Source organism: Anguilla anguilla, chromosome 19 (genome assembly GCF_013347855.1).
Source record: "Anguilla anguilla isolate fAngAng1 chromosome 19, fAngAng1.pri, whole genome shotgun sequence".
In the NCBI taxonomy this organism is placed as follows: Eukaryota; Metazoa; Chordata; class Actinopteri; order Anguilliformes; family Anguillidae; genus Anguilla; species Anguilla anguilla.
Window position 1 is genome coordinate 4,167,503 of NC_049219.1, and position 26,882 is coordinate 4,194,384.

The 26,882-nt window shown below is 46.6% G+C and overlaps 1 protein-coding gene across 1 annotated transcript; it reads left to right on the forward strand.

Annotated features, from left to right (window-relative positions):
- On the forward strand, nt 1-24,924 carry LOC118218929 (Bardet-Biedl syndrome 10 protein homolog). Its single transcript, XM_035401703.1, has 4 exons — nt 1-136; nt 921-967; nt 21,734-21,951; nt 22,826-24,924. Exons 2-4 carry the CDS (start codon nt 929-931, stop codon nt 24,153-24,155), a joined length of 1,587 nt encoding a protein of 528 aa, XP_035257594.1. The 5' UTR covers nt 1-136; nt 921-928; the 3' UTR covers nt 24,156-24,924.
- Nucleotides 24,925-26,882: the final 1,958 nt, after the last annotated feature.

A 26,882-nucleotide genomic window follows, 5' to 3' on the forward strand; every position in this document is an offset into this window, starting at 1 on the left:
GAGGCTGTGATTATCTGGCTTCTGCTCTGTGTTCACACCCCTCACACCTGAGAGAGCTGGACCTGAGATACAATCACCCGGGAGACTCAGGAGTGAGAGCGCTGTCTGCTGCTGAACTGGACACACTCACACTGCTGTAAGTACAGAGAGTTTCCACAATGCACCTCACACACACACACACACACACCTGAGAGAGCTGGACCTGAGACACAATCACCCAGGAGACTCAGGAGTGAGAGCGCTGTCTGCTGCTAAACTGGACACACTCACACTGCTGTAAGTACAGAGAGTTTCCACACTGCACCTCTCACACACACACACACACACACACACACACACCTGAGAGAGCTGGACCTGAGACACAATCACCCAGGAGACTCAGGAGTGAGAGCGCTGTCTGCTGCTAAACTGGACACACTCACACTGCTGTAAGTACAGAGAGTTTCCACACTGCACCTCACACACACACACAAAAGGAGTTGGGGGGGGTGGGGGGGGGCATGGAGGGCACTGTACAAACCAGTGTTACCCAAGAGAGTTGGGGATCTCCTGTGAAGGGTGTTGAACGGGATCACTGCAGTAAATAAGATGTGGTTGTTGTAGTCAGGGGTTTGATCAGGGACACAGTGATGGTGGAGTTTCAGTATTACAAAGCAATGGAGAACCTGAGTGTGTTTCAGAGTGTGTGTGTGTTGTAAGGGTGTTTTATGTTCAGTGGAGGGAGGGGAGCTGTTTTTGCACATGGAGCAGGGTGAGTGAATGGAATAAGTTTCCTTTCTGACAGATTTGTGTTTTTTTCATATGATCATGGTTTTGTGTTTTATTGTGCCTTTGTTTTTATTTATGTGATGTCATTGGTGTGTTGAGAGTGGAAATAAAGGATGGTTAAAATTCAGAATTCTGTTCTGCTGTTCTTACAGTGTGGACCATGGAGGAGAGAACAGGACCAAACCAGGACCCAGGAAATGTGAGTCTGTATCGACACAGAACACTTTCCATAGATACACACTCTGCTGTGTGTGTGTGTGTGTGAGAGAGATAGAAACTTCTCTCTTACACACATAAACACACAATCAGAAACACACATGTACACAAACACACACACAGAGGTATTATGACAGTCCTTTCTCTCTCACACACATAATAAGGTGAATATTAATAGTGATAATTAATCTCATTAATGTCTCTGGTGTGCAGACGGCTGTCAGCTCACACTGGATCCAAACACAGCGCAGAGAGAGCTGTCTCTGTCTGAGGGGAACAGGAGGGTGACACACACACCGGGGAGAGAGGAGCCATATCCTGATCATCCAGAGAGATTTAAGCACGAGCCCCAGGTTGTGTGCAGAGAGAGTGTGTGTGAGCGCTGTTACTGGGAGGCTGAGTTCAGTGTGTCTGAGAGGGGGGGAGAGGTTCATATAGCAGTGACAGATAAAGGAATCAGCAGGAAAGGAGGGGGTTCTGACTGTAAGTTTGGAGAGAATAAAAACTCCTGGAGTCTGGAGTGCACTAAAGACAGTTACTCTGATAAACACGGATACTTTGTCTGGCACAATTTTAACGCAACACTCATACCTGCCCTCCCCCCCCTACCGCAGAGCAGGAGTGTGTGATGATGATGATGATGATGGTAAAGGAGTGTGTGTGTACAGGGTAGGAGTGTGTGTGGACCGTCCGGCCGGCACTCTGTCCTTCTGCAGCGTCTCTGACTCTGACACACTGACCCTCCTGCACAGATTCCACACACACTTCACTCAACACACACCCCTCTGTGCTGGATTTAGAGTGTGTGACGCCTCAGTGTCCCTCTGCCAACTGGAGTAGAGACACACACACACACACAAACATGCACGTGCGCACACACGCATACACACACACACACGTGCGCATACACACTTGCACACATGCACGCACGCACACACACATACATACACTCATGTACACACACATACACCACGTTCATATACCCACTCACACACACTCCTCACACACTCATATACACATACACACACACATAGATACACATACACATACACCCACATACACACATCCACACACACACACCACATTCATATACTCACTCTCACACACACTCATATACACATACACACACACTCAGATACACATAGACACACACCCACCTACACACATCCACACACACACACACACATACTCTCACACACACCCTTGCTTTCTCACATTCATGCATACGCACTCACAAATACACACACTGATGTACACTCATGCACACGCACTCACACACCTATGCATGCACACACTTGTGCACACAAAGTCACACTCTTACACACACATACACACCCTCTCACACCCAATCACTCACACACCCAATCACACACATGCACACACACACCTACACACATGAACACACACAATCTCTCGCACACACAAACACACACATTCACCAGTGCACTCTCACGCGCACACACACATGCATGCATATGTACACACGCTCATAACCGTATGCACACACACACACACACTTTCTCTCTCTCTCATACTCAGTCACTCACACACACACCCTCTCTCTCACACCCACACACTCACATCCACACACATTCACACAAACGCACGCACACACACACACACAAACTCATGCACTCACGCACGCACACACATACATGCCTGCAGAGAAACAAACACGTGTCAACACACACATTCACATTCCCATACGCATGCACACACATGTATAAACACACACACACATTCACATTCCCATACGCATGCACACGCATGAATAAGCACACACACATTCACATTCCCATACGCATGCACACACATGTATAAACACACACACATTCACATTCCCATACGCATGCACACACATGTATAAACACACACACATTCACATTCCCATACGCATGCACACACATGTATAAACACACACACATTCACATTCCCATACGCATGCACACACATGTATAAACACACACACATTCACATTCCCATACGCATGCACACACATGTATAAACACACACACATTCACATTCCCATACGCATGCACACACATGTATAAACACACACACATTCACATTCCCATACGCATGCACACACATGTATAAACACACACACATTCACATTCCCATACGCATTCACACACATGTATAAACACACACACATTCACATTCCCATACGCATGCACACACATGTATAAACACACACACACATTCACCAGTGCACTCTCACGCGCACACGCATGCATGCATACATACACACGCTCATAATCGTATGCACACACTCTCTCTCTCTCTCTCTCTCTCTCTCACACACACACATTCACATTCCCATACGCATGCACACACATGTATAAACACACACACATTCACATTCCCATACACATGCACACACATGTATAAACACACACACATTCACATTCCCATATGCATGCACACACATGTATAAACACACACACATTCACATTCCCATACGCATGCACACACACGTATAAACACACACACATTCCCATATGCATGCACACACATGTATAAACATACACACATTCTCTTACCCATGCACACACACACACTGATGTACACTGGTGCACACACACACACTGATGTACACTGGTGCACACACACTCACACACGCATTCACAATCTCTCACAACTATTCACTCACACACCCAATCACACACATGCACACACACACCTACACACATGAACACACACGATCTCTCACACACACAAACACACACATTCACCAGTGCACTCTCACGCGCACACACACATGCATGCATACATACACACGCTCATAATCGTATGCACACACACTCTCTCTCTCTCTCTCTCATACTCTGTCACTCACACACACACACACCCTCTCTCTCACACACACACACTCACATCCACACACATTCACACAAACGCACGCACACACACACAAACTCATGCACTCACGCACACACACGCCTGCAGAGACACAAACACGTGTCAACACACACACTCCTCAGTGTCCCTCTGCTAACTGGAATAGAGACACACACACGCATTCACACACATGTGAGCATACACACTCCAACGCATGCACACACACACACAGACATATATATACACACACTCTCATGTACACATACACACACTCAATCACACACTCACACATACACACACACACATACACACACACACACACACACGTATATACACACACACACACACTCGTATAAACATACACACACTCAATCACACACACACACAAACTCATGCACTCACGCACACACACGCCTGCAGAGACACAAACACGTGTCAGTTCACACTCCTCAGTGTCCCTCTGCTAACTGGAATAGAAACACACACACATGTGCGCACACACAAACATGCACACACATGCATACACACACACACGTGCGCATACACACTCGAACACATGCACACACACATACACACACACACACAGATATATATATGTATATACACACTCTCATGTACACATACACACACACACACACACACACACACAAATATACACACACACTCATATACACGTACACATACACTCAATCACACACTCACACACTCACACATATATACACACACTCATATGCACCTAGACTCACACACACACTCTCACACACCTACACACCCTCTCGCACACCCAGTCACACACACACACACACCCTCTCTCTCTCACATACACTCCATCACACATACACATACTCTCACACACACCCTTTCTCTCTCAGTCGTGCACACGCACTCACAAATACATACACTCATGTTTACTCATTCACACGCACTCACAGACCTACGCACGCACACTCTCTCACACCCAGTCACTCACACACACGTACACACGGACACACACAATCTCATGCACACACACACACGCGCATGCAAACATACACACGCTCATACCTGTATGCACACACACACACAATTTTTCTCTCACTCACACACTCACATACAGTATACGGACACACACATTCACAAACGCACGCACACACACACACACTCATGCACTCACACACAAACATAAGCGTGTCAACACACACACATTCTCATTCCCACACGTACGCATGCACACACATGTATAAACACACACATTCTCTTACCCATACGCACACACGCACACTCATGCACTCACACATGCATATACATACATGCGTGCACACACCATATACACATGTATACACAAACATTCTCATACCCATACATACACACACACACATGTATAAACACACACACATTCACAAAGGCACTCTCACGCACACACACATACACATACATACACTCATTCTCTTGCACGCACACACACTCAAATAAACAATCACACACACATTCACACAAACGCACGCACACACACTATCTCTTACCCATACACACACACAATCCGGGCACACACATACTCATGCATTCACACACATACACACACGTTCACATCCACAGTCACTCCCACAAACGTACACATGTATGCACACACATTCACAAATTCACACACACAAACACACTCTCACCCAATCACACACACACACACTCATCGACACACTTGCAACCTTCCTTGACCAATGCCTTACCAGTGCAATTTCAGCTGTGCCCAATATTATATATATATATATATATATATATATATATATATATATATATATATATAACCTCAGTACAGCCTAACCCCTGTACATAAGAGTATGATCTTTTAGCAGTTCAGGTTAAGCACTTGCTGTCTAAATGTGATATTTTTTTATATTTTAATACATTTATATTGCAAATGTTCAAGGTGTGTTTATGTACTTTTGATTATTAAAACATTAATATAACATTGAGAGTAATAATGCCAAAAGATGGCAGGGTAAAATGTTTTTGAAGTAATAATTCTATCTCCTGTATCTGCATCTTTTTTAAAAGAATCCAGTGGCAAACTCCTCCACTTAAATGTGCATTTTACTAGTTTTTACAGTTGCTTTCATTCATTTTCACAAGAGTTCCAATGTGCAAATTTCTGTTGGCAAATGCAGCTGATAGGGAGAATGCAGAATGATCACTGCAGTGTACTTATTTCCTTTCATTACTGTAAACAATGATGGATTGAGTTTCTTTATTAATTCTTTAGGATTTTTTTTTGTGCTTTAATTTTCTGTATTTTCAGACAATATGCAATGATTAAACCTGAATTATTAAAATATGAAATGTTTTGCTGTTGTGATTTATTATTGTGTGATGTGGTGAACTCCTGTGACACAGTAGTACTTATTTCATATTCTGTATGGGATTATGTTTGGGCTCAATTTGAGTAGATCAGCATGCGGCTAAAATATGCAGTTGAAGCAATGACATTCATCTACAGTAGTGGAAATAAAATCCATTATAAGAGAAATTGTGTAGTGTCTGATGAATGCTTGCTTCTGTTGCTGTAGTGTAACCACAACTCAATACATTTTGAAAAGGCACTGCTTGTCTATTGAGCTGGTATGTTTATGTTACCTCTCATATAAATGGTTTTCCTGTAGGTTTGAACCTGAATATGCTGCACATCAGTTGAATGGATTAGACCACTAAGCCAAAACCAGGGCAGAAGTGTGGTTTGCATGACATCCAGCCTCTGAGATGTTCCTTTGACCCGACAGTATTTCTCATTTTTTCAGATGCATTTCTGATATCTGCAGTCACACATTACAAATGCATTACAGTATGTTATGATTGCTTTGGCTCAATGTGGAAAACTCAATTTGCCAAACTGACTGGCAAAATTCTTACCCTAAGACACTAATTGCAGTACCTACCCACAAAGTGCACAACTCTAAATCACACTCAGTTTTCACAATACAGTCGTCTCGTATTAGTACAATGTTCCAATGCTTATTGCTAGACATGCAGATTGTGAAATGAAGTCAAGATGTTTGCAATTCTGTCTCATCACTTCCAGCAACATTGCCCAGGTGAGTCGCATTGCAGCATGATTGGTAATCCCAACATAAAAGGCTGTTTTACAGCACTACATTCAGCAGTGTCTGACAACATGGAGTAGCCCAATGCAGTTGGTACTGATGGACGGGTCATGGAGGTTGTGGTCAAGCAGGTAGGAGAAATATTGTTGTATCGAATGAATTTAGAGCCACAGTGATTGACTATGTCATAAATCCAAGCATAACAATGGGAGAAGCTGGAAGGATTGTAAGGCCAAACTTTAAAATGTCAACAGTGGCATCTAATAAGAGCTTTTGGACTGAACATTGATAAGCCAATAATTTACTGCAAAATGTGATACTGTAATTACATTACAGGATTGTTGTGTTGGGGTCATTTTATATTATTTCTGTTCCATGACGAGTCTGTAAGCCATGCTAATCATTTTTATTAGAGACCGCGCAACTCTGTTTTTCCTAAATGCCGGCTTATTCCACATGGGGGAAAATTGCGTTTGTGTTAGGTATTCGTGTGGTAATGACTGTTCTGTCTGTTCTGATAATGTGATTATTTTTCTTCTATCAGATAAGGCCTGCTGGTGCAAGTTTGTAATGTTGCATTTGTATGTGTTATTTTTACTGTTTACGTGTCAAATGTCTAGAGTGTAAATGTTTCTGTTTAAATGATTGGTTGAATAACACATATCACCGCTATTTTCACCGACCATGTTAAACGTACTCACTCAGCTCCAAAGGCATGCTGATGTTAAACCCATATTCCAATCTGTTTGAAATGACACAAATTCTGCCTAGTCTGTTCAAACATCAGACATTTTTTTAACTCTACATATTGTTTATGCCCTGCACCTGAACAAATTGGATGTGCCCATTCTACTGTACCATCTCCTTTGTAAGCTAAGAAGTTCCTTTCAGCTGACTACATCAGAATCTGTACTACTGGCGTTTTATGAGAGCTGAAAATGTACAACATTGTTAATCAGAAATGATATCTGGGTGGGTAAATTGCTGGATATGCTGTAGAACATAGTTTGTCATTGATTTATAAATATACCAGTATATCCTGGGCTTTCACTGATGGTTTAATTGTGGTACATATAGCAGTGGCCTGATATGCATTTTATGTTTGCAGTTTGCTTCTACCTGACTGCTTCCCCCCCAGCTGGGAAACAGAGGGGCACAACCCCCCCACCTGGAAAACAGAGGGACACAACCCCCCCAGCAGGGAAACAGAGGGACACAGCCCCCCAGCAGGGAAACAGAGGAGCACACCCCCCCAGCATGGAAACAGAGGGGCACAACCCCCCCAGCAGGGAAACAGAGGGACACAGAAGACTCTGGGTCATCCCACCATGGATGGCGCAGGAGAGGTAGCAGGTTTTAGCAGTTTGCTAAGGTGGTCTGGGAGGATGGACAGCGTGGGAAAGTGTGGAGGACCGATCGCTCAGTGGAAGATACCACAAGCCAGGCTTAGCTTCCTGATCAGGGCCAATTATGACACCCTGCCTTCTCCTCAAAACCTGCGCTAATGGTTTGGGGCGGATGAGACCATCCGCTCTGTGCTGCACCCAAACGAGGCCTCCGGCACGTTCTGTCAGACTGTGAGATGGCTCCAGCACAGGGACACTGAGCAGGCCTCCGGCACAGGGATACAGAGCAGACCTCCAGCACAGGGACACTGAGCAGGCCTCCGGCACAGGGACACAGAGCAGGTCTGTCAGGCTGTGAGACGGCTCCAGCACAGGGACACAGAGCAGGTTTCCGGCACAGGGACACAGAGCAGGCCTCCAGCATAGGGACACAGAGCAGGTTTCTGGCACAGAGAGACAGAGCAGGCCTCCAGCACAGGGACACAGAGCAGGTTTCTGGCACAGGGATACAGAGTAGGCCTCCAGCACAGGGACACAGAGCAGGTCTCCAGCACAGGGACACAGAGCAGGCCTCCAGCATAGGGACACAGAGCAGGTTTCCGGCACAGGGACACAGAGCAGGTCTCCAGCACAGGGACACAGAGCAGGCCTCCAGCACAGGGACACAGAGCAGGCCTCTGGCACGTTCTGTCAGGCTGTGAGACGGCTCCAGCACAGGGGTGCTACAGATGGAGGTATGACCAGCTGCTGCGGAAGCTTCTGGAATTACTAGAGACCAGCAGACAGGAGGCAAACAGAGACGCCTCTCCTGTGAAAGAGCATCAAACCCACTTTGTGAGGCAAGCAGAGGAGGAGGGGACCGTAGGACACAAAGGTGGGAGTAGAGCCCTGGTTCCAGGCAGAGGGTGGAGCATGCGTGTAGATCTCAATCCACAGCTCCATTTCCCAAATGAAATCAGCACAGCGTTCCTGTGGCCTAACATGGAGACATGGTCCACTCGGGCGAAGGTGGTGCTCCTTATATGGAGACATGGTCCACTCGGGCGAAGGTGGTGCTCCTTATATGGAGACGTGGTCCACTCGGGCGAAGGTGGTGCTCCTTATATGGAGTCGTGGTCCACTCGGGCGAAGGTGGTGCTCCTTATATGGAGACGTGGTCTACTCGGGCAAAGGTGGTGCTCCTTATATGGATACGTGGTCTACTCGGGCGAAGGTGGTGCTCCTTATATGGAGATGTGGTCCACTCGGGTGAAGGTGGTGCTCCTTATGGAGCTCACCCTCCCATGGGAGGAGGGGGCAGAAGCAGCCTATGAGCGGAAACGCCTGAAGTACTCCGACCTGGCAGCGGAGTGTGAGAGTGTAAGGAGTGTAAGGAGGTCGGTTAGAGAGCGACAGTATATCCAGTGGAGGTGGGACGCTGGGGGTTCACCTGCCAGTCAGTGCTCTACCTTCTGGAGAACACGGGCATGGCAGGGGCAAGGCTGAGGAGGGCAGCTAGAGGGCTGGCCGAGGAAGCAGAGAAGGGGGGCTGGCGCAGAGAGGGAGGGAGAGTCGGCAAACACCCACTGCACCCAAAACAACAGCAGAGGGTGGCAGCTGGCCTTCTGGATCAGTTTGAGCCTCTTTGTGTCCCTGGAGTAGAGGCTCCCAGCCCAGCACACACAGGTGTAGAACAGGACACCGGCCACAATGATCTGGTAGAACATGGCCAGCATCCTGCTACACACACCGAAGGAGCGTAGCCTCCCCAGAAAGAAAAGAGCCTTCAGTCTAGTAGGGCCTCCAAAGACACAAACCACAGTATCAAACCATCTATCTATATGATCATGTGAACATGGTGTATATGTGTTTGTGTGTGTGTTTGTGTGCGTGTGTGTGCATGTTATGCATGTGCGTGCGTCTGTGTGTATTGATGCGCTGTGTACATGCTCTGTGTGTACAATAAAAATGAGCATCTTCAGTGCATCAACCAGTGCAGTGTTTCTTTGAAATTACACCCCCATCCTCATGCTAAATGGAATTTAATAAAACCATTATGTGCCGTGGCAGGAGCTTGAAATAGTCGAAAATATCAGAGTATTTACTTTTGCTATCAGACCTGTGGGCTGTATTGGAATACTGGAAAGTGGATGCTTTCCGCCATCCGGTGGTCTTGTGACGCTACTACAAGGGACTGAACTCCAGAGGGTGAGACTCCAGGCAGAAGTTGGGAGTTTCTAAAACGTTGACTGCTTACTCCGGTTCCCTCTGTCTAATATAACATTTTTTGTAAAGATCTGAAACTAGGCCCTAATATAGGAAATCAGGAAGGGTGAAAATATTTTTCATGGCACTGTACATGCGGTAGACAGGTTTCCTTTAATAGGCTTTAATATAAGGGGCACCAGGGAGACACACACTACACAGCCTGCAGAGGAATTCTCAGAAGTTTTCTAATGCCACACACCAGTATGGAGTATATTATCTTAACAGGAGCGAGCTCGTCTGAGTAACTTTTTCCCTGTTGTAATTACAGCAAACACCCATGTGATAGAGCCACAGCTATGACATGACCTTATGTTTAGTCTTAAGGCTTTCCTTTAAAAAAAAAAATCAGCTTTGGTATGATAGCAAGCCTACACATTAATGGATTATTTTACTCTGCTTGGATGAGAAAAATAAACATTTACCACATTTCAGCTTGTGCGCGTGTATATTTTGTAATGGAATAGAACACAAAAGCCGGAGGAAGACCTTTCATAAGCAGCTCTGACATGCAGTCATATGAGCGCCCAAGGGGGGTCGCTAGAGAGCGATGAAACGCAGATCCCTGTCTGACTGAACCCTCCCGTACCCTGGGCAACACAGGCACCAATCGTGCGTCGCCCTGTGGAGCTACCGGCCACAGTCGGCACTGGCACGGTCCGGATTCGACCCGAGGCCGTGAGGCTCATCCATGCACCTCAGCGTGGGGCCTTAACTGAATGAGCCATCCAGCAGCCCCAAGCCTAATTTCAATAAAATTACACCTTGCCAGCATCTTGTTATGTGTCTGTTGTCACTTCACTTTTCAGTTGACTATCTGCTTTTCTCCTGCACAATCTTTGTTTCGGTTTTGTAGTATGGGCGTGGTTTTCTCTTTCTCTCTCTCTCCCCTCAGCTGATCACTCTCACCTGTTCTGGCCGCATTCTCACACACTGGCTAATCACTCATTCCATTCACCTGTTCCCTGTTTGCATGTTCACGCTCCGTTCAATTATCTCTCATTTCACTCACCTGGTTCTTTTGGTATACATTCTCTGTTTCCCTGTTCTTCCTTGTCAGATTGTGCCTCCTGTTTACAGTGCCTTTCCAGCGTTTACCTCTCGTTAGTCTGACTCGTGTTTTGATCTTGCCTGTTTACCCGACCACAGATTTTTTGCCTGCCGACTTTGTTTTGCTGATTCCTGTTCTGACCTCCGCCTGTTTAACGACTTCGATTTTTGCCCCGGTGGATTTTTCTGGTTTTTGATCTTTGCACGAACTGACTACGAGACTGCCTGCTGTATTGTGTACCTTTGAATTAAACATCTCCTTCGGGAGTTTCGACACTCAGTTGTACAAGTCTGCATTTGGGTCCACCACACCCCAACCCGTGACAGAACAATCTGGCCAGTATGGACCCAGCGGACCCAGAGCACCTGCGCAACGCCCTCGCCAGCCAAGGCAGCACTCGTGGGACGGCACGAGCAAGCCCTCCGTGAGATCCGGTATTCGCTGACAGCACTCGCTGGTCAGATGCAGCAGCTGACCACCCGCCTCCCGGCTCCCGCTCCCGAAGCCCCGAGGGCTCCTCCCGACCCGGTCCAGCTCTACACCCACGCAGCCCTCCTGCCCAGGGAGCCGCACATTCCTGCTCCGGAGCGCTACGCTGGAGACTTGGGGAAGTGCGAGGCGTTTCTAATGCAGCGTTCGCTCGACCTTCAACCAGCAACCCACCACTTACAACAACGATGGGAAAAAGATTTCTTGCATCGTGGGGCTGCTGAAAGGATCTGCATTAGACTGGGCCACAGCAGTTTGGGAGAGCCAACCTCCTACAAACTTCACCTGCTCCAGTTTCGTTGCAGAAATGCGAGAAGTCTTTGATCGCCCCGTTTGCGGGAGAGACTATAATCCACGCCTGCTGTCGATGCGCCAGGGCACGCGCAGCGCGGCGGCATTTTCAGCTGAGTTCCGGACTATCGCTGCGGAATCAGGATGGAACGACACTGCACTCCAGGGGGTCTTCAGAGACGGGTTTGTCCGAGGCTTTGAAGGATGAACTGGCTGCAAGAGACGATCCCGACAACCTCGATGCCCTGATCGCGCTGCTGGCCATCAAGCTGGACAACCGCCTCCGTGAGCGCCGCAGAGAGACGGCCAGACGCCAACCCTCAGCGAGCCCTTCAGCGGCCAGACGGCCAGACGCCAACCCTCAGCGAGCCCTTCAGCGGCCAGACGGCCAGACGCCAACCCTCAGCGAGCCCTTCAGCGAGATTCAGTTCCAGTCCCGGTCCCGGTATCAGCGTACCCCCGAGTCCAACCGCACCCCGCACGCCCAGCGAGGAGCCAGTGCAGCTCGGAAGAGCCCACCTCACGCAAACGGAGCGTATGCGGCGAATCAGGACGGGACTTCGCATTTACTGTGGCACAGCCGGTCACGTATTATCCTCCTGTCCTATTCGGCCAAAAGATATTAGAGTGGGGACCCTGGTGAGCCGTACCACTTCCCCTTCTACCGCCCAGTCTAGCCTACTGCTCGATGCCACACTGGTTCAGGACCAACAACCCCTCAGGCTACAGGCGTTGGTGGACTCTGGCGCCGACAAGAATTTCTTGGACGCCGAACTGGTCGCTCATTTTTTGCCTGCCGACTTTGTTTTGCTGATTCCTGTTGCCTTCCGATTCTGTACTTTTGCCCCGGTGGATTTTTCTGGTTTTTGATCTTTGCACAAACTGACTATGAGACTGCCTGCTGCATCGTGTACCTTTTGAAGGTACGCAATTGTCCAAGTCTGCATTTGGGTCCACCACACTGCAACCCGTGACACATCTATAAGAAATGCTAACTACCATACAAAATGCCAAATAATCTCTGAATTGATAGGAACCACTCAAAGCAGGTACATGAGGCAGACAGGAAATCATCAGGTCAGACGACATGTTCCCACTGTAACAGAATTTAATACAATATGCACCAGGGAAATACCCACTACACAGCATGCAGGGGCATTCTCCAAAGACTCACTAAGTTATCTCAGTCTCAATAGTAGTTTATAAGCATCACACCGCATATGGTCACATCTCACAGACAGGAAGGCTCTGTCTGTGGTCACACATGCATGTCACATCAGTAATTAGGCATCTCAGCACACAACAGCACACTATAGTGCCTGGGACGGGGGCGGTATATCACCATGGTGGGTGCCAGAGCGTTTCGGGTCCTCTCAGGAGTGCACTCGGGACAGCCCTGAGCTGCATTCCATCCTCCCCATAGCTCTCCATCGCTCCTCTCCCTCATTGCCACGGTAACTGGGAATGTGGAGACTGGCCTAAGCTGAAGTGGCCAGGAGTGCATACAGAAATACAGAAACATACACTTCCCTTCACTACCTTAAGCCTCCAAGCAGCTGTACACCGCATAACACAGTCTGAAGTGCATTAATCACTGCAGGTTTGCCACTGAATCTACAGGAACTGGGGCAGAGCAGTGAAAGAATGGGCAGTGATTCACTATGTGCACTCATATAGACATGAAAACTGTCTGAATTGTCTGAATTATTTGTAAAAAAATTTAGTTTACAGCCCTATCTTCTACAATTACTAAGGCATAAGTACACTTATGTAGTTCTGGAAATGACTGAGTTTTGGTCTGATGGGCACTTCCTCACTTGAACCAGAATCCACCGTTTGGGCTGTTCACAAAGGCTGATAACAGAATAAGCACAGCAAGTACATGAAGCAGTAATGTTCTGAGAGTTCTGAGAGCTAGCCTTGTAATAACTTGTCACTAGATGGGTTACAGTAGCTTTCTCTGGTCAGAGCGTCACAGGCATCAGCATGACGGTTGGCTTTTTGTGTATTACTGTTGCCCGACGAGCATCATCAAATTGGCATTGTTGCAGACATCATAAATGGTTGCATGCTTTCAGCAAAAACAGGGACACTGATGTTTCTTATTTTTAAGGGACCTTCTATGTTGTGTAAAATTATGGATTCAGTGTTGGCTTTTTTTTTTTTTTTTACCTAAACAATTTTTATAAGGAAAATATAACAAAAGCAAATGAGGAAGCATCCATCGAAAGCCAAATCAACACTCAAGAGAAGTAAAAATCATCTTTTTAAAAAATGAAAAAAAAAAACAAGCAAACAGAAAAGAAAACAAAAAATTGAATAATAATAATGACAGCATTGCTACTTAAAAAAAAAATGTATGGAGGGATCGTGGACTGTGTGGTGTATGCGGATTTGTGTGTATAAGTTAGACTGTTCACTGTCATATTTATTTTTGCAATTTCTGTTAAGACAGGCTCTATGTACGTGCATACATACTCACAAAGAAAGACACAGTTATGCACAGTTATCTGATCAATGCAAAATATTCATATTTACAGTATCTGTTCAATGCACAATATTCATATTTAGTTTCTCAGTTCAATTAATAATATTCATATTTACAGTATCTGTTCAATGCACAATATTTAGTTTCTCAATTCAATGAATAATATTCATATTTATAAATACCTTGTCATGTTAGTCCTGTAGTTTTATTTTTACTTTTGGAAGTCAAAATAAACATATTGACGCCGAATGCACCTTAACTAACATAACAACATAGATATGGTTGAGGGTTCGGTGAAAAAGAAATCAAAAACATATTATTTCCACCCGGAATGGGAGCATGAATTTCTTTTCACGTCAGCGAATGAGAAGACTATATGTCTCATATGCCCACAGGCGGTAACCTTGCCAAAACGTAGCAAAAAAGAAAATTAGTATAACAGGCATTTTCAATCTTATAATCACTCATGCAGCCAATTTAAAATGAGAAAATTACTCACTCTGCTGTTTGTGCCACTGTGTGCATCACATTGAACATGGAAAACAGAAGGAAAAGTAGAAAGTGGTCTGAAGAGATTAGGAAAAAGGTAATAGCCAAGCATGGTCAACGTAAAGGTTACAAGACCATCTCCAAAGAGCTTGATGTTCCTGTGACCACTGTTACCAATATTATTATTATTATATAAGTTTAAGGCCCATGGAACTGTATCCAACATCTCTGGACGTGGTCGCAAGAGGAAAATTGAATAGAAGGATTGCTCGAACGGTCGAGAAAGAACCAAGGAAAACTTCAATACAGATCCAAGCTGATCTTCAGGTTCAAGGTACAATAGTTTCGCACCATCTGTCACTGTCTGAATGAAAGTAGGCTCCATGGTAGAAGACCCAGGAAGACCCCACTTCTAAGAGGGAAACACATAAAAGCCAGACTGGACTTTGCCAAAATGCATGTTGACAAGCCACAGTCCTTCTGACCCGGCTTGGGAACCACTACTCTAGCTCCCCACATCACACAGCCGTTTTTTACACTCAGCTCATCTTTACGAGCAGTGTATGGTGCAAACTCAGTCCCCTCTTGCTCTGGCAGCCAACCTCTCTGCACCATTTCTCTCACTCTTGAGAGCGCTCTCACTTGCTCTGCTGTCACCGGTGTGATGTCTGATGTGTCCAACATGAGCGCTCTCTCCTCTGGCTCTTTGGGACCTGGGTTTTCCGGCAAGGGTAGGCGACTCAGGGCGTCAGCGTTGCCGTGGTATTTCCCTGTCTCGTAAACGATGGTGTACTCGTATGCCATCAAAATCACGGCCCAACGTTGGATTCGGGGAGGACACGATCTGTGGGATTGCTTTCATCTCATTGAAAAGTGACAAGAGGGGTTTGTGATATGTCACAATTGTAAATGGATGCCCGTATAGGTATTTGTGGAATCTTCAGACTCCAAAGATGACTGCAAGCCCCTCCTTGTCTCGTTGAGAGTAGTTCCTCTCTGCTGAGGTGAGTGTGCAGGACATGAATCCTATAGGTCTCTCTGTTCCATTAGACATGCGATGACAAAGTACAGCACCAACTCCATATGGTGATGCGTCACATAAGACAATGTCTTTTTCTGGGTCATAATGGACCAAGACCTTTGCGGACTGCATCAGTTGCTTTGAGTGCTCAAAGCTGCTTCCTGTTCATCTCCCCACTGCCACTTTGTCTGTTTCCTCAACAGCTTGTGGACTGGAGCTAGGACTGTTGAGAAGTTTGGCAGGAACTTTGGAAGGTGTGGGTGCCTCTTGGATTGCTTTAACTAGGGATTGGGTGAATATTATTTACCAATAAATAATAATAATAAATGTGATTTTATCCATAGAAATAGCTATACAAGAAGGCAAAATAAATGTTGTGGTTGCAATTTCCATCGAAGATGTCAGAAGGAAATGTCACTAACAAAAGAAAGTTTTCTCTCTTTGCAGTGGTTTGGGCTGGAAACGGGCTGTAAGAGTGGGAGATGCACAACACTGCCTACTGACTGTAGATAAGATCGCTGTGAGGATGCTTTCCATAGAGGATTTCAGCTGCATGCTCCCATATTACTGAAAATACTGTAGCGCTGGCTAGCTATAAGTGCATATCAGCGTATGACGAGTGCTGTGTGTGATAGAAGCTGGCTAGTGCTAGAAGCTAATTGTTAAATGGTCTACTTACACCACTATATCACCGAGGTTCAGAAAATGTAAGCCCGCGTTTGGTTAATTTTATTATGCAGATTCATTTAACTGAAGGTTTCTACGAGGGTGATCGTGACCACAACATTTATTTTGTCTTTTTGTATAGCTATTTTTGCGGATAAATTATTGCATTCGTTCAATTATTGAATTCATTATTTTATTTTCTGTTTAAAAACATTTAATTAATATCGAGGGAGATAGTCAACTACTTGCACGTTACATGACATTTGTAGCCATTTACTAATATGATCGCATTTCAGGCTGGAAAACAAAGTAAGTTGACGCTGAAGGGGTATCTGGTGGTATGCGTGACTCATGCCCAGCTTGGTAAATTTCTATCCTACTGACAGCCTAGTGAACAAGTCCTCTACTCTAGGGATAGGGTATTGCTCAAGCTTGGATACACAATTTACCGTCATAACACTGCTCAAATCTGCAGAGACTATCTGGTTGTAACACTGGGACTATTGGGGCAGCCCACTCGGCATACTTGACTGACTATTATTATTGTCTGGCGCTCCAAACGGTTGGTTTCTGCCTCTACTTTAGCTCTTGTGGTGAATTACACTTGTCTTGGTTCGAAAAACCTAGGGGCTGCTTCTTTGTCCACATAGGTTTTTGCAGGGGGGCCATTAAGTCGGCCCAGCTCCTCTTTGAAGACCTCTGCGTGTTGACTGAGCACCTCTTGTAATGTCAATTCCCTGACATCATTCACATGATTTACAGACCCCCAATCTATGCCCAGTTGCCTTATCCAGCGCCGGCCTAGCAGACTTGGTCCTGTTCCTGTGACTACCACCACCGGTAAGTTCTTAACAGTTTCTTTGTACTGTACTGTAACCTCTACAGTGCCCATTGTCTCTATCGGTTGACCTGTGTATGTCTTAAGCTTAAATGGGCGTGGCTTAAATTCTGGTACTTACCCATTCCACAGCTTAGTGTACTCTGACCTGTTCATCACTGTAATGCCACAACCTGTATCAAGCTCGAACTGTCTTTCCACACCATTCATTGTTAACCTTTTTGTGAAAGGTTCTTCTTTGGAAGTCTCTGCTTCCTTAATGTTATACATTGTGAAAACATCTGAGGACAGCTCAAACAGTTGACATTTTTAAATGAAGACTAAAAACATACCTTTTTTGCCTTGCCTTTACCTAGGAACAATTATATTCAATTTTATCACTTCTTATTTATTTTATCACTTTATATTTCTTACATTTACTAATACTCTTCTTACTTGATTTTATTTTATTATTTTATTGTATTTTATTTTAATTTTATTATTTTATTCGTGAAGTGCATTGTGTTGCAAAACCTTGTACGAAATGTGCTATATAAATAAAGTTTGATTGAAAAACACTTCCTCGTTTTTGTCCTCGTTTTCTTTTTCCACTCTGACAAGATGCGCTACGTGTTTTTCCTTGTTTCTCCATCTTCCGCACTCCTCCCCCTTGAAACTTCCCAGCACCTGATGATGAGCTCTTGGACTGGCATGTATGTGTCTTTTTTTTCCTCAGCCATGGCATGTTTCTTTTATGAAGCGACACTCGCTGGCAATATGCTGCTCGCTCCCGCATCTGTAACAAGCTTTCCGCCACCACGTGTAGCCTTAAAATAGTAAGGTTATTTAACTAAAAAAAAATTATGCCGGCCCGGCCACTGGCATAAACACTCTATGCGGTTGTTTAGGGCCACAACCGCTAGGGGTGTCCACACGATCCAATTTTTAATTTTTTTTAGTTAAATAACCTTACTATTTTAAGCATCTATTTAATGGAGTGGTGTTTCCTACCGTACTTCCCCCCCCACCCCCCACCCCAACAAACCAACATTTTTTCGCCCTCTTGTTTTCAGCCGCAGCAGTTCCATACGTTCAGTGTTTTGTATTAACATTCAGTTGAATCGTTCTCTGTCAGGGCCTCCGTTCATGTCTTTCATCCTCTTCACATGACACCGAAGGGTTTCTTTTATTTTCAAATGCTCAGACATTTAGCACAACTTCTCTTGACAAGCCTTTCTCTCAGACTCCCTTCCCTATGCTCCTCATGGCTACACGTAGTTGTATTCTCAACAATCACATACTGCCCTCTGCTGGTTAGAACAATTATACCTCTTCAGTCTTACTCTATTACATAACAATTTTTATTTTATTTTAGCAGTAATCTGGTATGCAAATGAGCCAGTACTGAGCTGACAGTGTATGGCAATGCATGGCCGGGCTACACTAAAACACCAGCAACAACTGCTAGTACATGACTTCACAGAAATGACTACATAATGTTATAGGTATGGGTCTGTAGAGTAAGTGTATACCCCCTTTCATTTGGTAACAATTTTTAGTTTTGGCAGTAATCTGGTATGCAAATGAGCCAGTACTGAACTGAGAGTGTATAGCAATGCATGGCCGGGTTATACTAAAACACCAGAAACAATTGCTTGGATTGTGATTTCAAAGAAATCATTGCATAATTAAAAAAAAAATACACATTCAAAGTAAAATTCCAGGCTTAATTTAAACCTGCCAAACAGCAAGCTAGTAATTTAAACTAGCCAAATAGCAAAGAAGTAGTTAGTCATTTAAACCAGCCAAATAGCAAGATAGACGCTAGTAGCTAGCGATTGTGAACAAATTGTATCTGAAATGTTTTTAAATAAAGGTAGGCTAAGTCTCTATCAAAAGCTCAGAAACCGTGGTTACTGTAATTACTCTTCCGGACTAATTAACACTATTAACGTTAATTCGGTGCTTGTATTTTGATAGAAACTCATCGGAAGTTTTTACCGGAACTTATATACAGGAAGTCTAATTGTTGCTTAGCAGCAGCATGAGCAGCCGGCACAGTATATGGCGGTATGTGGTTCTGATAGCTGACTTGTTTTGTTAAAATCCACAGTGGAAAAGCTATTTGGCAGAAGCTGAACAAAACGGCATTGGGTTGCACCTTCTAGTTGAGGTAAGTTCATTTTTTAGTTAGCGTGGCTAACTTGTGCATTCGTTCCACCTAACCAACAAGTTAGTAGGTACGCTGATTTAGCTAACTTCGTCATAAAATTTCTCACGACCAAGAATGCCTTACTTGTTTACATTCTCGACAGGTGTGACGGTGAAATAAATCTATCGCTGTTAAAAACGCTCAATCTGCTTATAGTACCGCCATAGCTGGGAGTGTTGCAAACCATATAGCGCTGCACCCCCTTTAAAAAGGGAAAAGAAAAACTGCAGGCTACATGTGAACTTTCAATATAGACCACTTGTATGACTTTGACTAAACTGGCTCACGTTTTAGTTAATAAAACTCAAAAGTAACTTAAACATTAAGTTATTACTAGTGGCTTAATAGCCTACTAGTTCAGTAATTTATTATCATTTTCTGGAGCCTACATGAGTATACGTGACGTATGTACGTATGTTGTAAAGAAGTTCAAACATAAGCTTGAGTATATTTTCCGGGAGTGCATAATTGGTCAGAAGTGTACCAAGTACACAGTAATTTTAAGAAAGTATGCTTCATTAGTGGGCTTATAAAACCTCGTAGTGTCCACCTTGTTAAAGTTCTCTTCAGCCTGAAAGTATTAAAGTACATCTATCATATGCTATCATGAAAGACATCCAAGACATTCTTCACAGCGGTGAGAAATGTTACGACTACGTCAGATACACAGCTAAAACCCACTCGTTTTTTAAAAAATAGTGTCCTTGCGGGAACGGAGGGTTCGGTCCGTTTCAGGCTTTACCCATAGAATGACAAAAGAAGAATGCTAGTCTTAATTTTTAAGAGCTATTGTTACTGCAAGTTGTATTTGTGAAGCCAAACCTATGACTGCAGTTAATGTCTTATAGCTATAAAACTTTTTTGCTTGTATGTTAGTAAGCCAGCTAGCTAACATGAATGTGCCATCTGGGCAAGGTGTATAAACCAGAAATAAAAACCAGCTAAACCAATTTGTATTATTTAGTCCACATAACATTACGTGTTAGCTAGCTTGCTTACAATCGATTTGCACCCACTTGATTTAATGTGCTAAATGAGAGGAAGCAAATTTTTGCTGGATTCCTCCTTCTTTTGTGACCGTGTGGTAGAGCCTTGACTTTAATTCAAGGCTTTAACGCACTGTCACCCAGTAGGTAGCACACCACCTACATAAGTAATATTCTGCTCTCGGTTCATACCACCTGCAACCAAGTTGTTAACATTAAACATTATTGCTGCATTAAACAAAAACATCATCACAATTGAATTTGTTGGCGTCCTTATCATCTCATCCTGTCTACGACCATCTGCAGGTGGAGAGGGAGCGGTTTAGCTGGCACTTTAACCCCAGGTGTGTACAATTAGCAATGAATTGTCACTGCACACACCTGGGGTTGCAGTGCCAGCTGAACCGCTCCCTCTTCGACTGCAGAGGGCGCCCTAACCACACCACCCCTCCACAGTTTCATTTCTTGTTTTCGTAGTTGAGAATCACATGCTTACAGAACACAAAATAACAAGCTAAAAGGTTTTACGGCTTCTTCCCTCAGGATGGCTGTGTCTGTGTTTGAAATGCACTGTGTGCATTTCAGATTAAGAATATTGTGTCTGTGTGGAAAATGTACCATGTGCATTTCAGTTTGTGTACGCTGGGTCTGTGTGGGAAATGGACCGTGTGCATTTCAGTTTGTGTACGCTGGGTCTGTGTTGGAAATGCAGCTCTGATTGTGCCCTGTGTGTACAGCAGGCCCCTGTTAAAGGCAGTGTGGAGATGAAGGGGGTGCAGAGGGTGGAGTTGGGGACCCTGCTGCAGGTCACCCAGGCCTTGGAGGCGGTGGTGGGCCCGTGCTTCGGTCCGTCCGGGGGCCAGGTCCTCTTCACCCGCGACTCTGGAGAGGTCCTCATCACCAGGGATGGCCGCAGGATCCTTACCTTGCTTCGGCTTGACCATCCCGTTGCCAGGTAACAGGCCCCAGAACCTGTTCTCCCTCTTACTGAAATACAGCACATCCAACAACCCGGGGCTTCTTCCATTCTTCCAGCTCAGAAAACGGTTTTTCACCACTACGTCTTACTGCAGTATGGACAGTTCGATGTGGGGATGTGACGTTTGCGCTATAAATGAGAAACGAAAGTATACAAGTGGAAAAAGCTGTTTGAGTAACAGTGTGTGAATCATACTGCGTGCATAACAGTGTGTGAATCATACTGTGTGAGTAACAGTGTGTGAATCATACTGTGTGAGTAACAGTGTGTAAATCATACTGTGTGAGTAACTGTGTGTAAATCATACTGTGTACATGACAGTGTGTGAATCATACTGTGTAAGTAACAGTGTGTAAATCATACTGTGTGAGTAACAGTGTGTAAATCATACTGTGAGCGTAACAGTTTGTAAATCATATGGTGTGAGTAACTGTGTGTAAATCATACTGTGAGTAGCAGTGCGCAAATCGTATTGTGAGTTACAGTGTGTAATTCATACTGTGTGAGTAACAGTGTGTAAATCATGCTGTAGTAACAGTGTGTTAATCATACTGTGAGTAACACTGTATGAGTAACACTGTGTAAATCATACTGTATGAGTAATAGTGTGTATGAGTGACTGTGTAAATCATACTGCGTGAGTAACAGTGTGTAAATAATACTGTGTGATTACCAATGTGTATGAGTGACTGTGTAAATCATACTGCGTGAGTAACAGTGTGTAAATAATACTGTGTGATTACCAATGTGTATGAGTAACTGTAAATCATACTGTATGAGTAATAGTGAGTAAAAGACCATGGATAGAGATGTGTGTGCTGATAATGGTGTTGTGTTGTGCCTGTGACAGAGTCCTGGTTGGATGTGTACCAGCACACGGTGATGGAGCCAAGTCCTTCCTTCTCCTGCTGGGGGCGCTTCTGCGGGGTATCCACGGCGACCATCTCCACGGCATTCAGGCCCGCCGCGTGGCTCACATTCTGCTTTCCTTCCAGACGCGCGTTTTGGATGGCGTGATCGGGCAGGGCCTCGCCCCTCGCGCCCTGTCCCTTCTCCAGGACCCCGCCCACCTGCGCCCGCTCACGGACGCCTACTTCCGGGGAAAGACGGCGAGCTCCCACTGGGGGGTCCTGAGCCAGACGGCCTGCGAGTTCTACCGCAGGTGGCGGTGTGAGCAGGACTGCACTGGCGTGACCCTGATCGCCCGCCACTTCGCCGCGCTCCACACGCCCGTACCAGGCCTGCCCGTGAGCCGGTCCCGGGTCCTCCAGGGCCTGGTGATCCACAGAGACTTTGCGGTGCGTTGCCCTGGCGACGGGCCGCTCCGAGCGCTGGCCACAAGCGTGCCACTCCAGTCCCCTCTGGCGCCCCCTGGCGTCTCTCTGAACCTGGCGAGCGCGGCGCAGGCGCAGAGGTGCTGCGGCGGGGTGGGCGGGAGGGCAGAGCGGGGCGTGGCCTGCCTGCGCAGGCTGAGGATGGGGCTGCTGCTCTCGGCAGCGAAGCAGTCGGAGCTGGCGCTGGACCTCGCTCGGCGGGCCGGCCTGTCCGTGGTGGAGTGCGTGGACAGTGACGAGCTGGCGCTGTTCTGTCGGCTGGCGGGGACGGAGCTCTTTGCCGACCCCGGTGACTGGAGCCTGATTGGAGAGGAGCACGTTGCCACGGTGACATTCTGCAAGCCCGTGGTGCTGGGTCCCGACAGGTTGGCCCACGTGGGCTTCCCAGAGGGGCGGGGCTTGGCACCGCACTGCCTGGTTCTGTGCGGGCCCAGTCCCGGCCTGGCGGAGCAGTGCAGCACGGCCTTCTGCGGACTGTTCCGGATGCTTCAGCGCGTGTACGAGCCTGTCCTGTCGCGTCACGCACAGGGTTCTGTCCAATCACATCACCCGCAGGGCAGGGAGGAGGACAGTGAGAACGTAGCTCATTACATGGTCAAACAACCCGGCCTACACAATGGCACAAGGTTAGATAGAGCACCCATCAGCATGAGGGACAATGCCCATCTGAGCACTGACAGCACAGAGGCTGGAGGGCCACAGGCCATTATTGGGGACCCAAACAGGGGTGAGGGGCCACAGGTCCTCATTAGCGACCCAAACAGGGGTGAGGGGCCACAGGCCCTCATTAGTAAGTCAAACAGGGGTGAGGGGCCACAGGTCAGCATTAGGGACCCAAACGGGTGAGGGGCCACAGGTCAGCATTAGGGACCCAAACAGGGGTGAGGGGCCACTATGTGCAGAACCTGAACATCCAATTCCAGACTGGCTACGAAATGGCAAGGCATCAGGAGAGCGGCCAGGCGTCCATTTTGGGGAAGGGAAAGAAGGAGCACTGGGGAACCGTAACTGGAAAACAGGCCCCGCCTCTTCAGGTGTTCTAATAGAGGCAGGCAGCGTGCTGCCAGCAGGGGGCGCGTTTGAGTTCGTACTGCACCACTGCCTCCTGCAGCAGGCCTCCCAGCGGCGCTGCCCCGACCTGTACCCCGGCCCACGCTTCCTGGATGCCCAGTCACACTTCCTGAGGGCCTCTGGGGCCGCCCCCCCCAGCTGGAGGGTTCGGGGGCTGGAGTCCCTGGCCTGTAAATACCAGCTCCTCCTCTCCGTCCTGCACACTGCGTCAAGCCTGCTGTCCGTGGACCTCATCCTTCACTCCCACATCCGCAGCCAGGCGGAACACAGCCAGGAGGAGGAAGAGGAGGCAGAAGAGTAGAAATGTTCTGTCAATCCTGTTTTTCATTATGCACAAATTTGAATGGCTGTATGTATTTATACAAGTTCCAGGTCCTCCCATGTGATAGTATATTCATACCTTAAGTATGTGAAATTGGGGTGGCAGGTATGCCATCCTGCAAAGTTACGCCTTGGTGGGGTGGCATGCCCCATACATATACAGCACCGAGAGTTCGGCACTTTTCAGGGTTTCCTTACAGAAATAACCACAATGACCACAGACTCAACCCTTAAAAACCTTCATTTCTGTACCTTCTGACCTCACACGTCCACAAAATAAAGCCCCAGACTTAGTGGATTTTGCGTTTTCTTCTTCCTGACTGATTACATCATCACAGATGCACCAGAATAGGTTGCCTCATTGGACATACATACAGGTGCATACGTTTAAAAGACCAAAAATTTGCAGCCCTGACATCTGTTTTCCTCATAGTTCACTGGGTAGCACGTTTACCAATTATGGACGAGTGACAGACCCAGGTTCAAATCCCCCCTCAGACTCAAGCAAACCTCTAACTCTAAACTGGCTTGCTAGCTAACTAAAAATAAAACATTTAAGCTATTGCTTTTGCATCGGTTATGTTACATTTTACATTTCATTACAGGCATTTGGCAGACGCTCTTATCCAGAGCGACGTACAACAAAGTGTATAACCATAACCAGGAACAAGTATGACGAAACCCCTAGAGAGAAGTACTGGTCCAAGTGCAGGGAACAACCGCATAGTTCAACTTGGACCCTGAAGGATAAACTGATTAACACTAACACAACGAGAACGGCAACAACACAATCTATGGAAAAAATACAAGCAGTAGTTAAGACAGTTAATGCACCTAAGTCACCTACGAAACAGCTGCCTAGTTACAACCCTAAGCTTACAGTCATTTACAGGGGGGTAGGGATGGATGGGGAGAGGTGCAGCCTGAAGAGGTGAGTCTTCAGTTGTTGTTTGAATTGGGTCAGTGTCTCAGCTGTTCTGACCTCCACAGGGAGGTCATTCCACCATCGTGGGGCCAGAACAGACAGGAGACGTGTTCTGGAAGTGCAGGTGCGAAGAGGGGGAGGTGCTAGGCGTCCTGAGGTAGCAGAACGGAGGGATCTGGCTGGCATGTAGGGTTTGAATATCTTGTGGAGGTATGCTGGGGCTGATCCATTGAATGCCTGGTATGCCAATGACCAATGTTTTAAATTTGATGCGAGGTATAACAGGCAGCCAGTGGAGGGTAGTGAGCAGGGGAGTGACGTGGGAGTGTCTGGGGAGGTTGAAGACCAGACGAGCCGCAGCATTCTGAATGAGTTGCAGGGGTCTGGTGGCAGATGCCGGTAGTCCAGCCAGAAGAGAGTTGCAGTAGTCCAGGCGGGATAGAACCATTTCTTGGACCAGGAGCTGGGTTGAGTAGGTGGTGAGAAAGGGGCGGATTCTGCGGATATTATACAGGAAAAATCTGCATGCCCGGCTTACTGCTGCGATGTTCTTGGAGAGGGACAGCCTGTTGTCCATCACCACTCCAAGATTCTTGGCACAGGGTGATGATGTCACTAAGGTGTCCCCTAGGGAAATGGAAAAGTCGAGGAGGGGAGCGGATAGCGCAGGAATAAAGATTAGCTCCGTCTTTCCCGGGTTGAGCTTCAGGTGGTGATTGTCCATCCAGCTCTGTATGTCCCTCAGGCAAGCGGAGATGCGGGCAGGGACCTGTGTGTCCGATGGGGAGAAGGAGAGAAAGAGTTGCGTGTCGTTGGCATAGGAGTGATAGGACAAGCTATGGGCAGATATTACAGGGCCAAGGGATCTGGTGTACAAGGAGAAGAGAAGGGGACCGAGGACTGAGCCCTGGGGAACTCCGGTGGCGAGGGGACGGAGTGGTGATACCTTACCCGCCCAGGCAACCTGGAAGGAACGGTCAGAGAGGTAAGACTCAATCCAGTCAAGGACTGTGCCGCAGATCCCTGTTGCTGCCAGGGAGGACAGGAGGATAGAGTGCTCCACAGTGTCAGATGCAGCGGAGAGGTCTAGAAGAATCAGGACAGAGGAGAGGGAGGCTGCTCGTGCGGCATGGAGTGACTCACTGACCGAGAGGAGTGCAGTCTCGGTCGAGTGGCCAGGCCTGAAGCCAGACTGGTGGGGATCAAGCAGGTTGTTGTGAGAGAAGAAAGCAGAGAGTTGGTTAGATGCAGCACGT

Coding starts and splice junctions, on each gene's coding strand:
- LOC118218929 (XM_035401703.1), top strand. CDS start 929: ATGGAGGAGAGAACAGGACCAAACCAGGACCCAGGAAAT. Junction 968..21,733: donor CAAACCAGGACCCAGGAAAT/GTGAGTCTGTAT, acceptor CTGTGTGTACAG/CAGGCCCCTGTTAAAGGCAG. Junction 21,952..22,825: donor CTTGACCATCCCGTTGCCAG/GTAACAGGCCCC, acceptor TGCCTGTGACAG/AGTCCTGGTTGGATGTGTAC.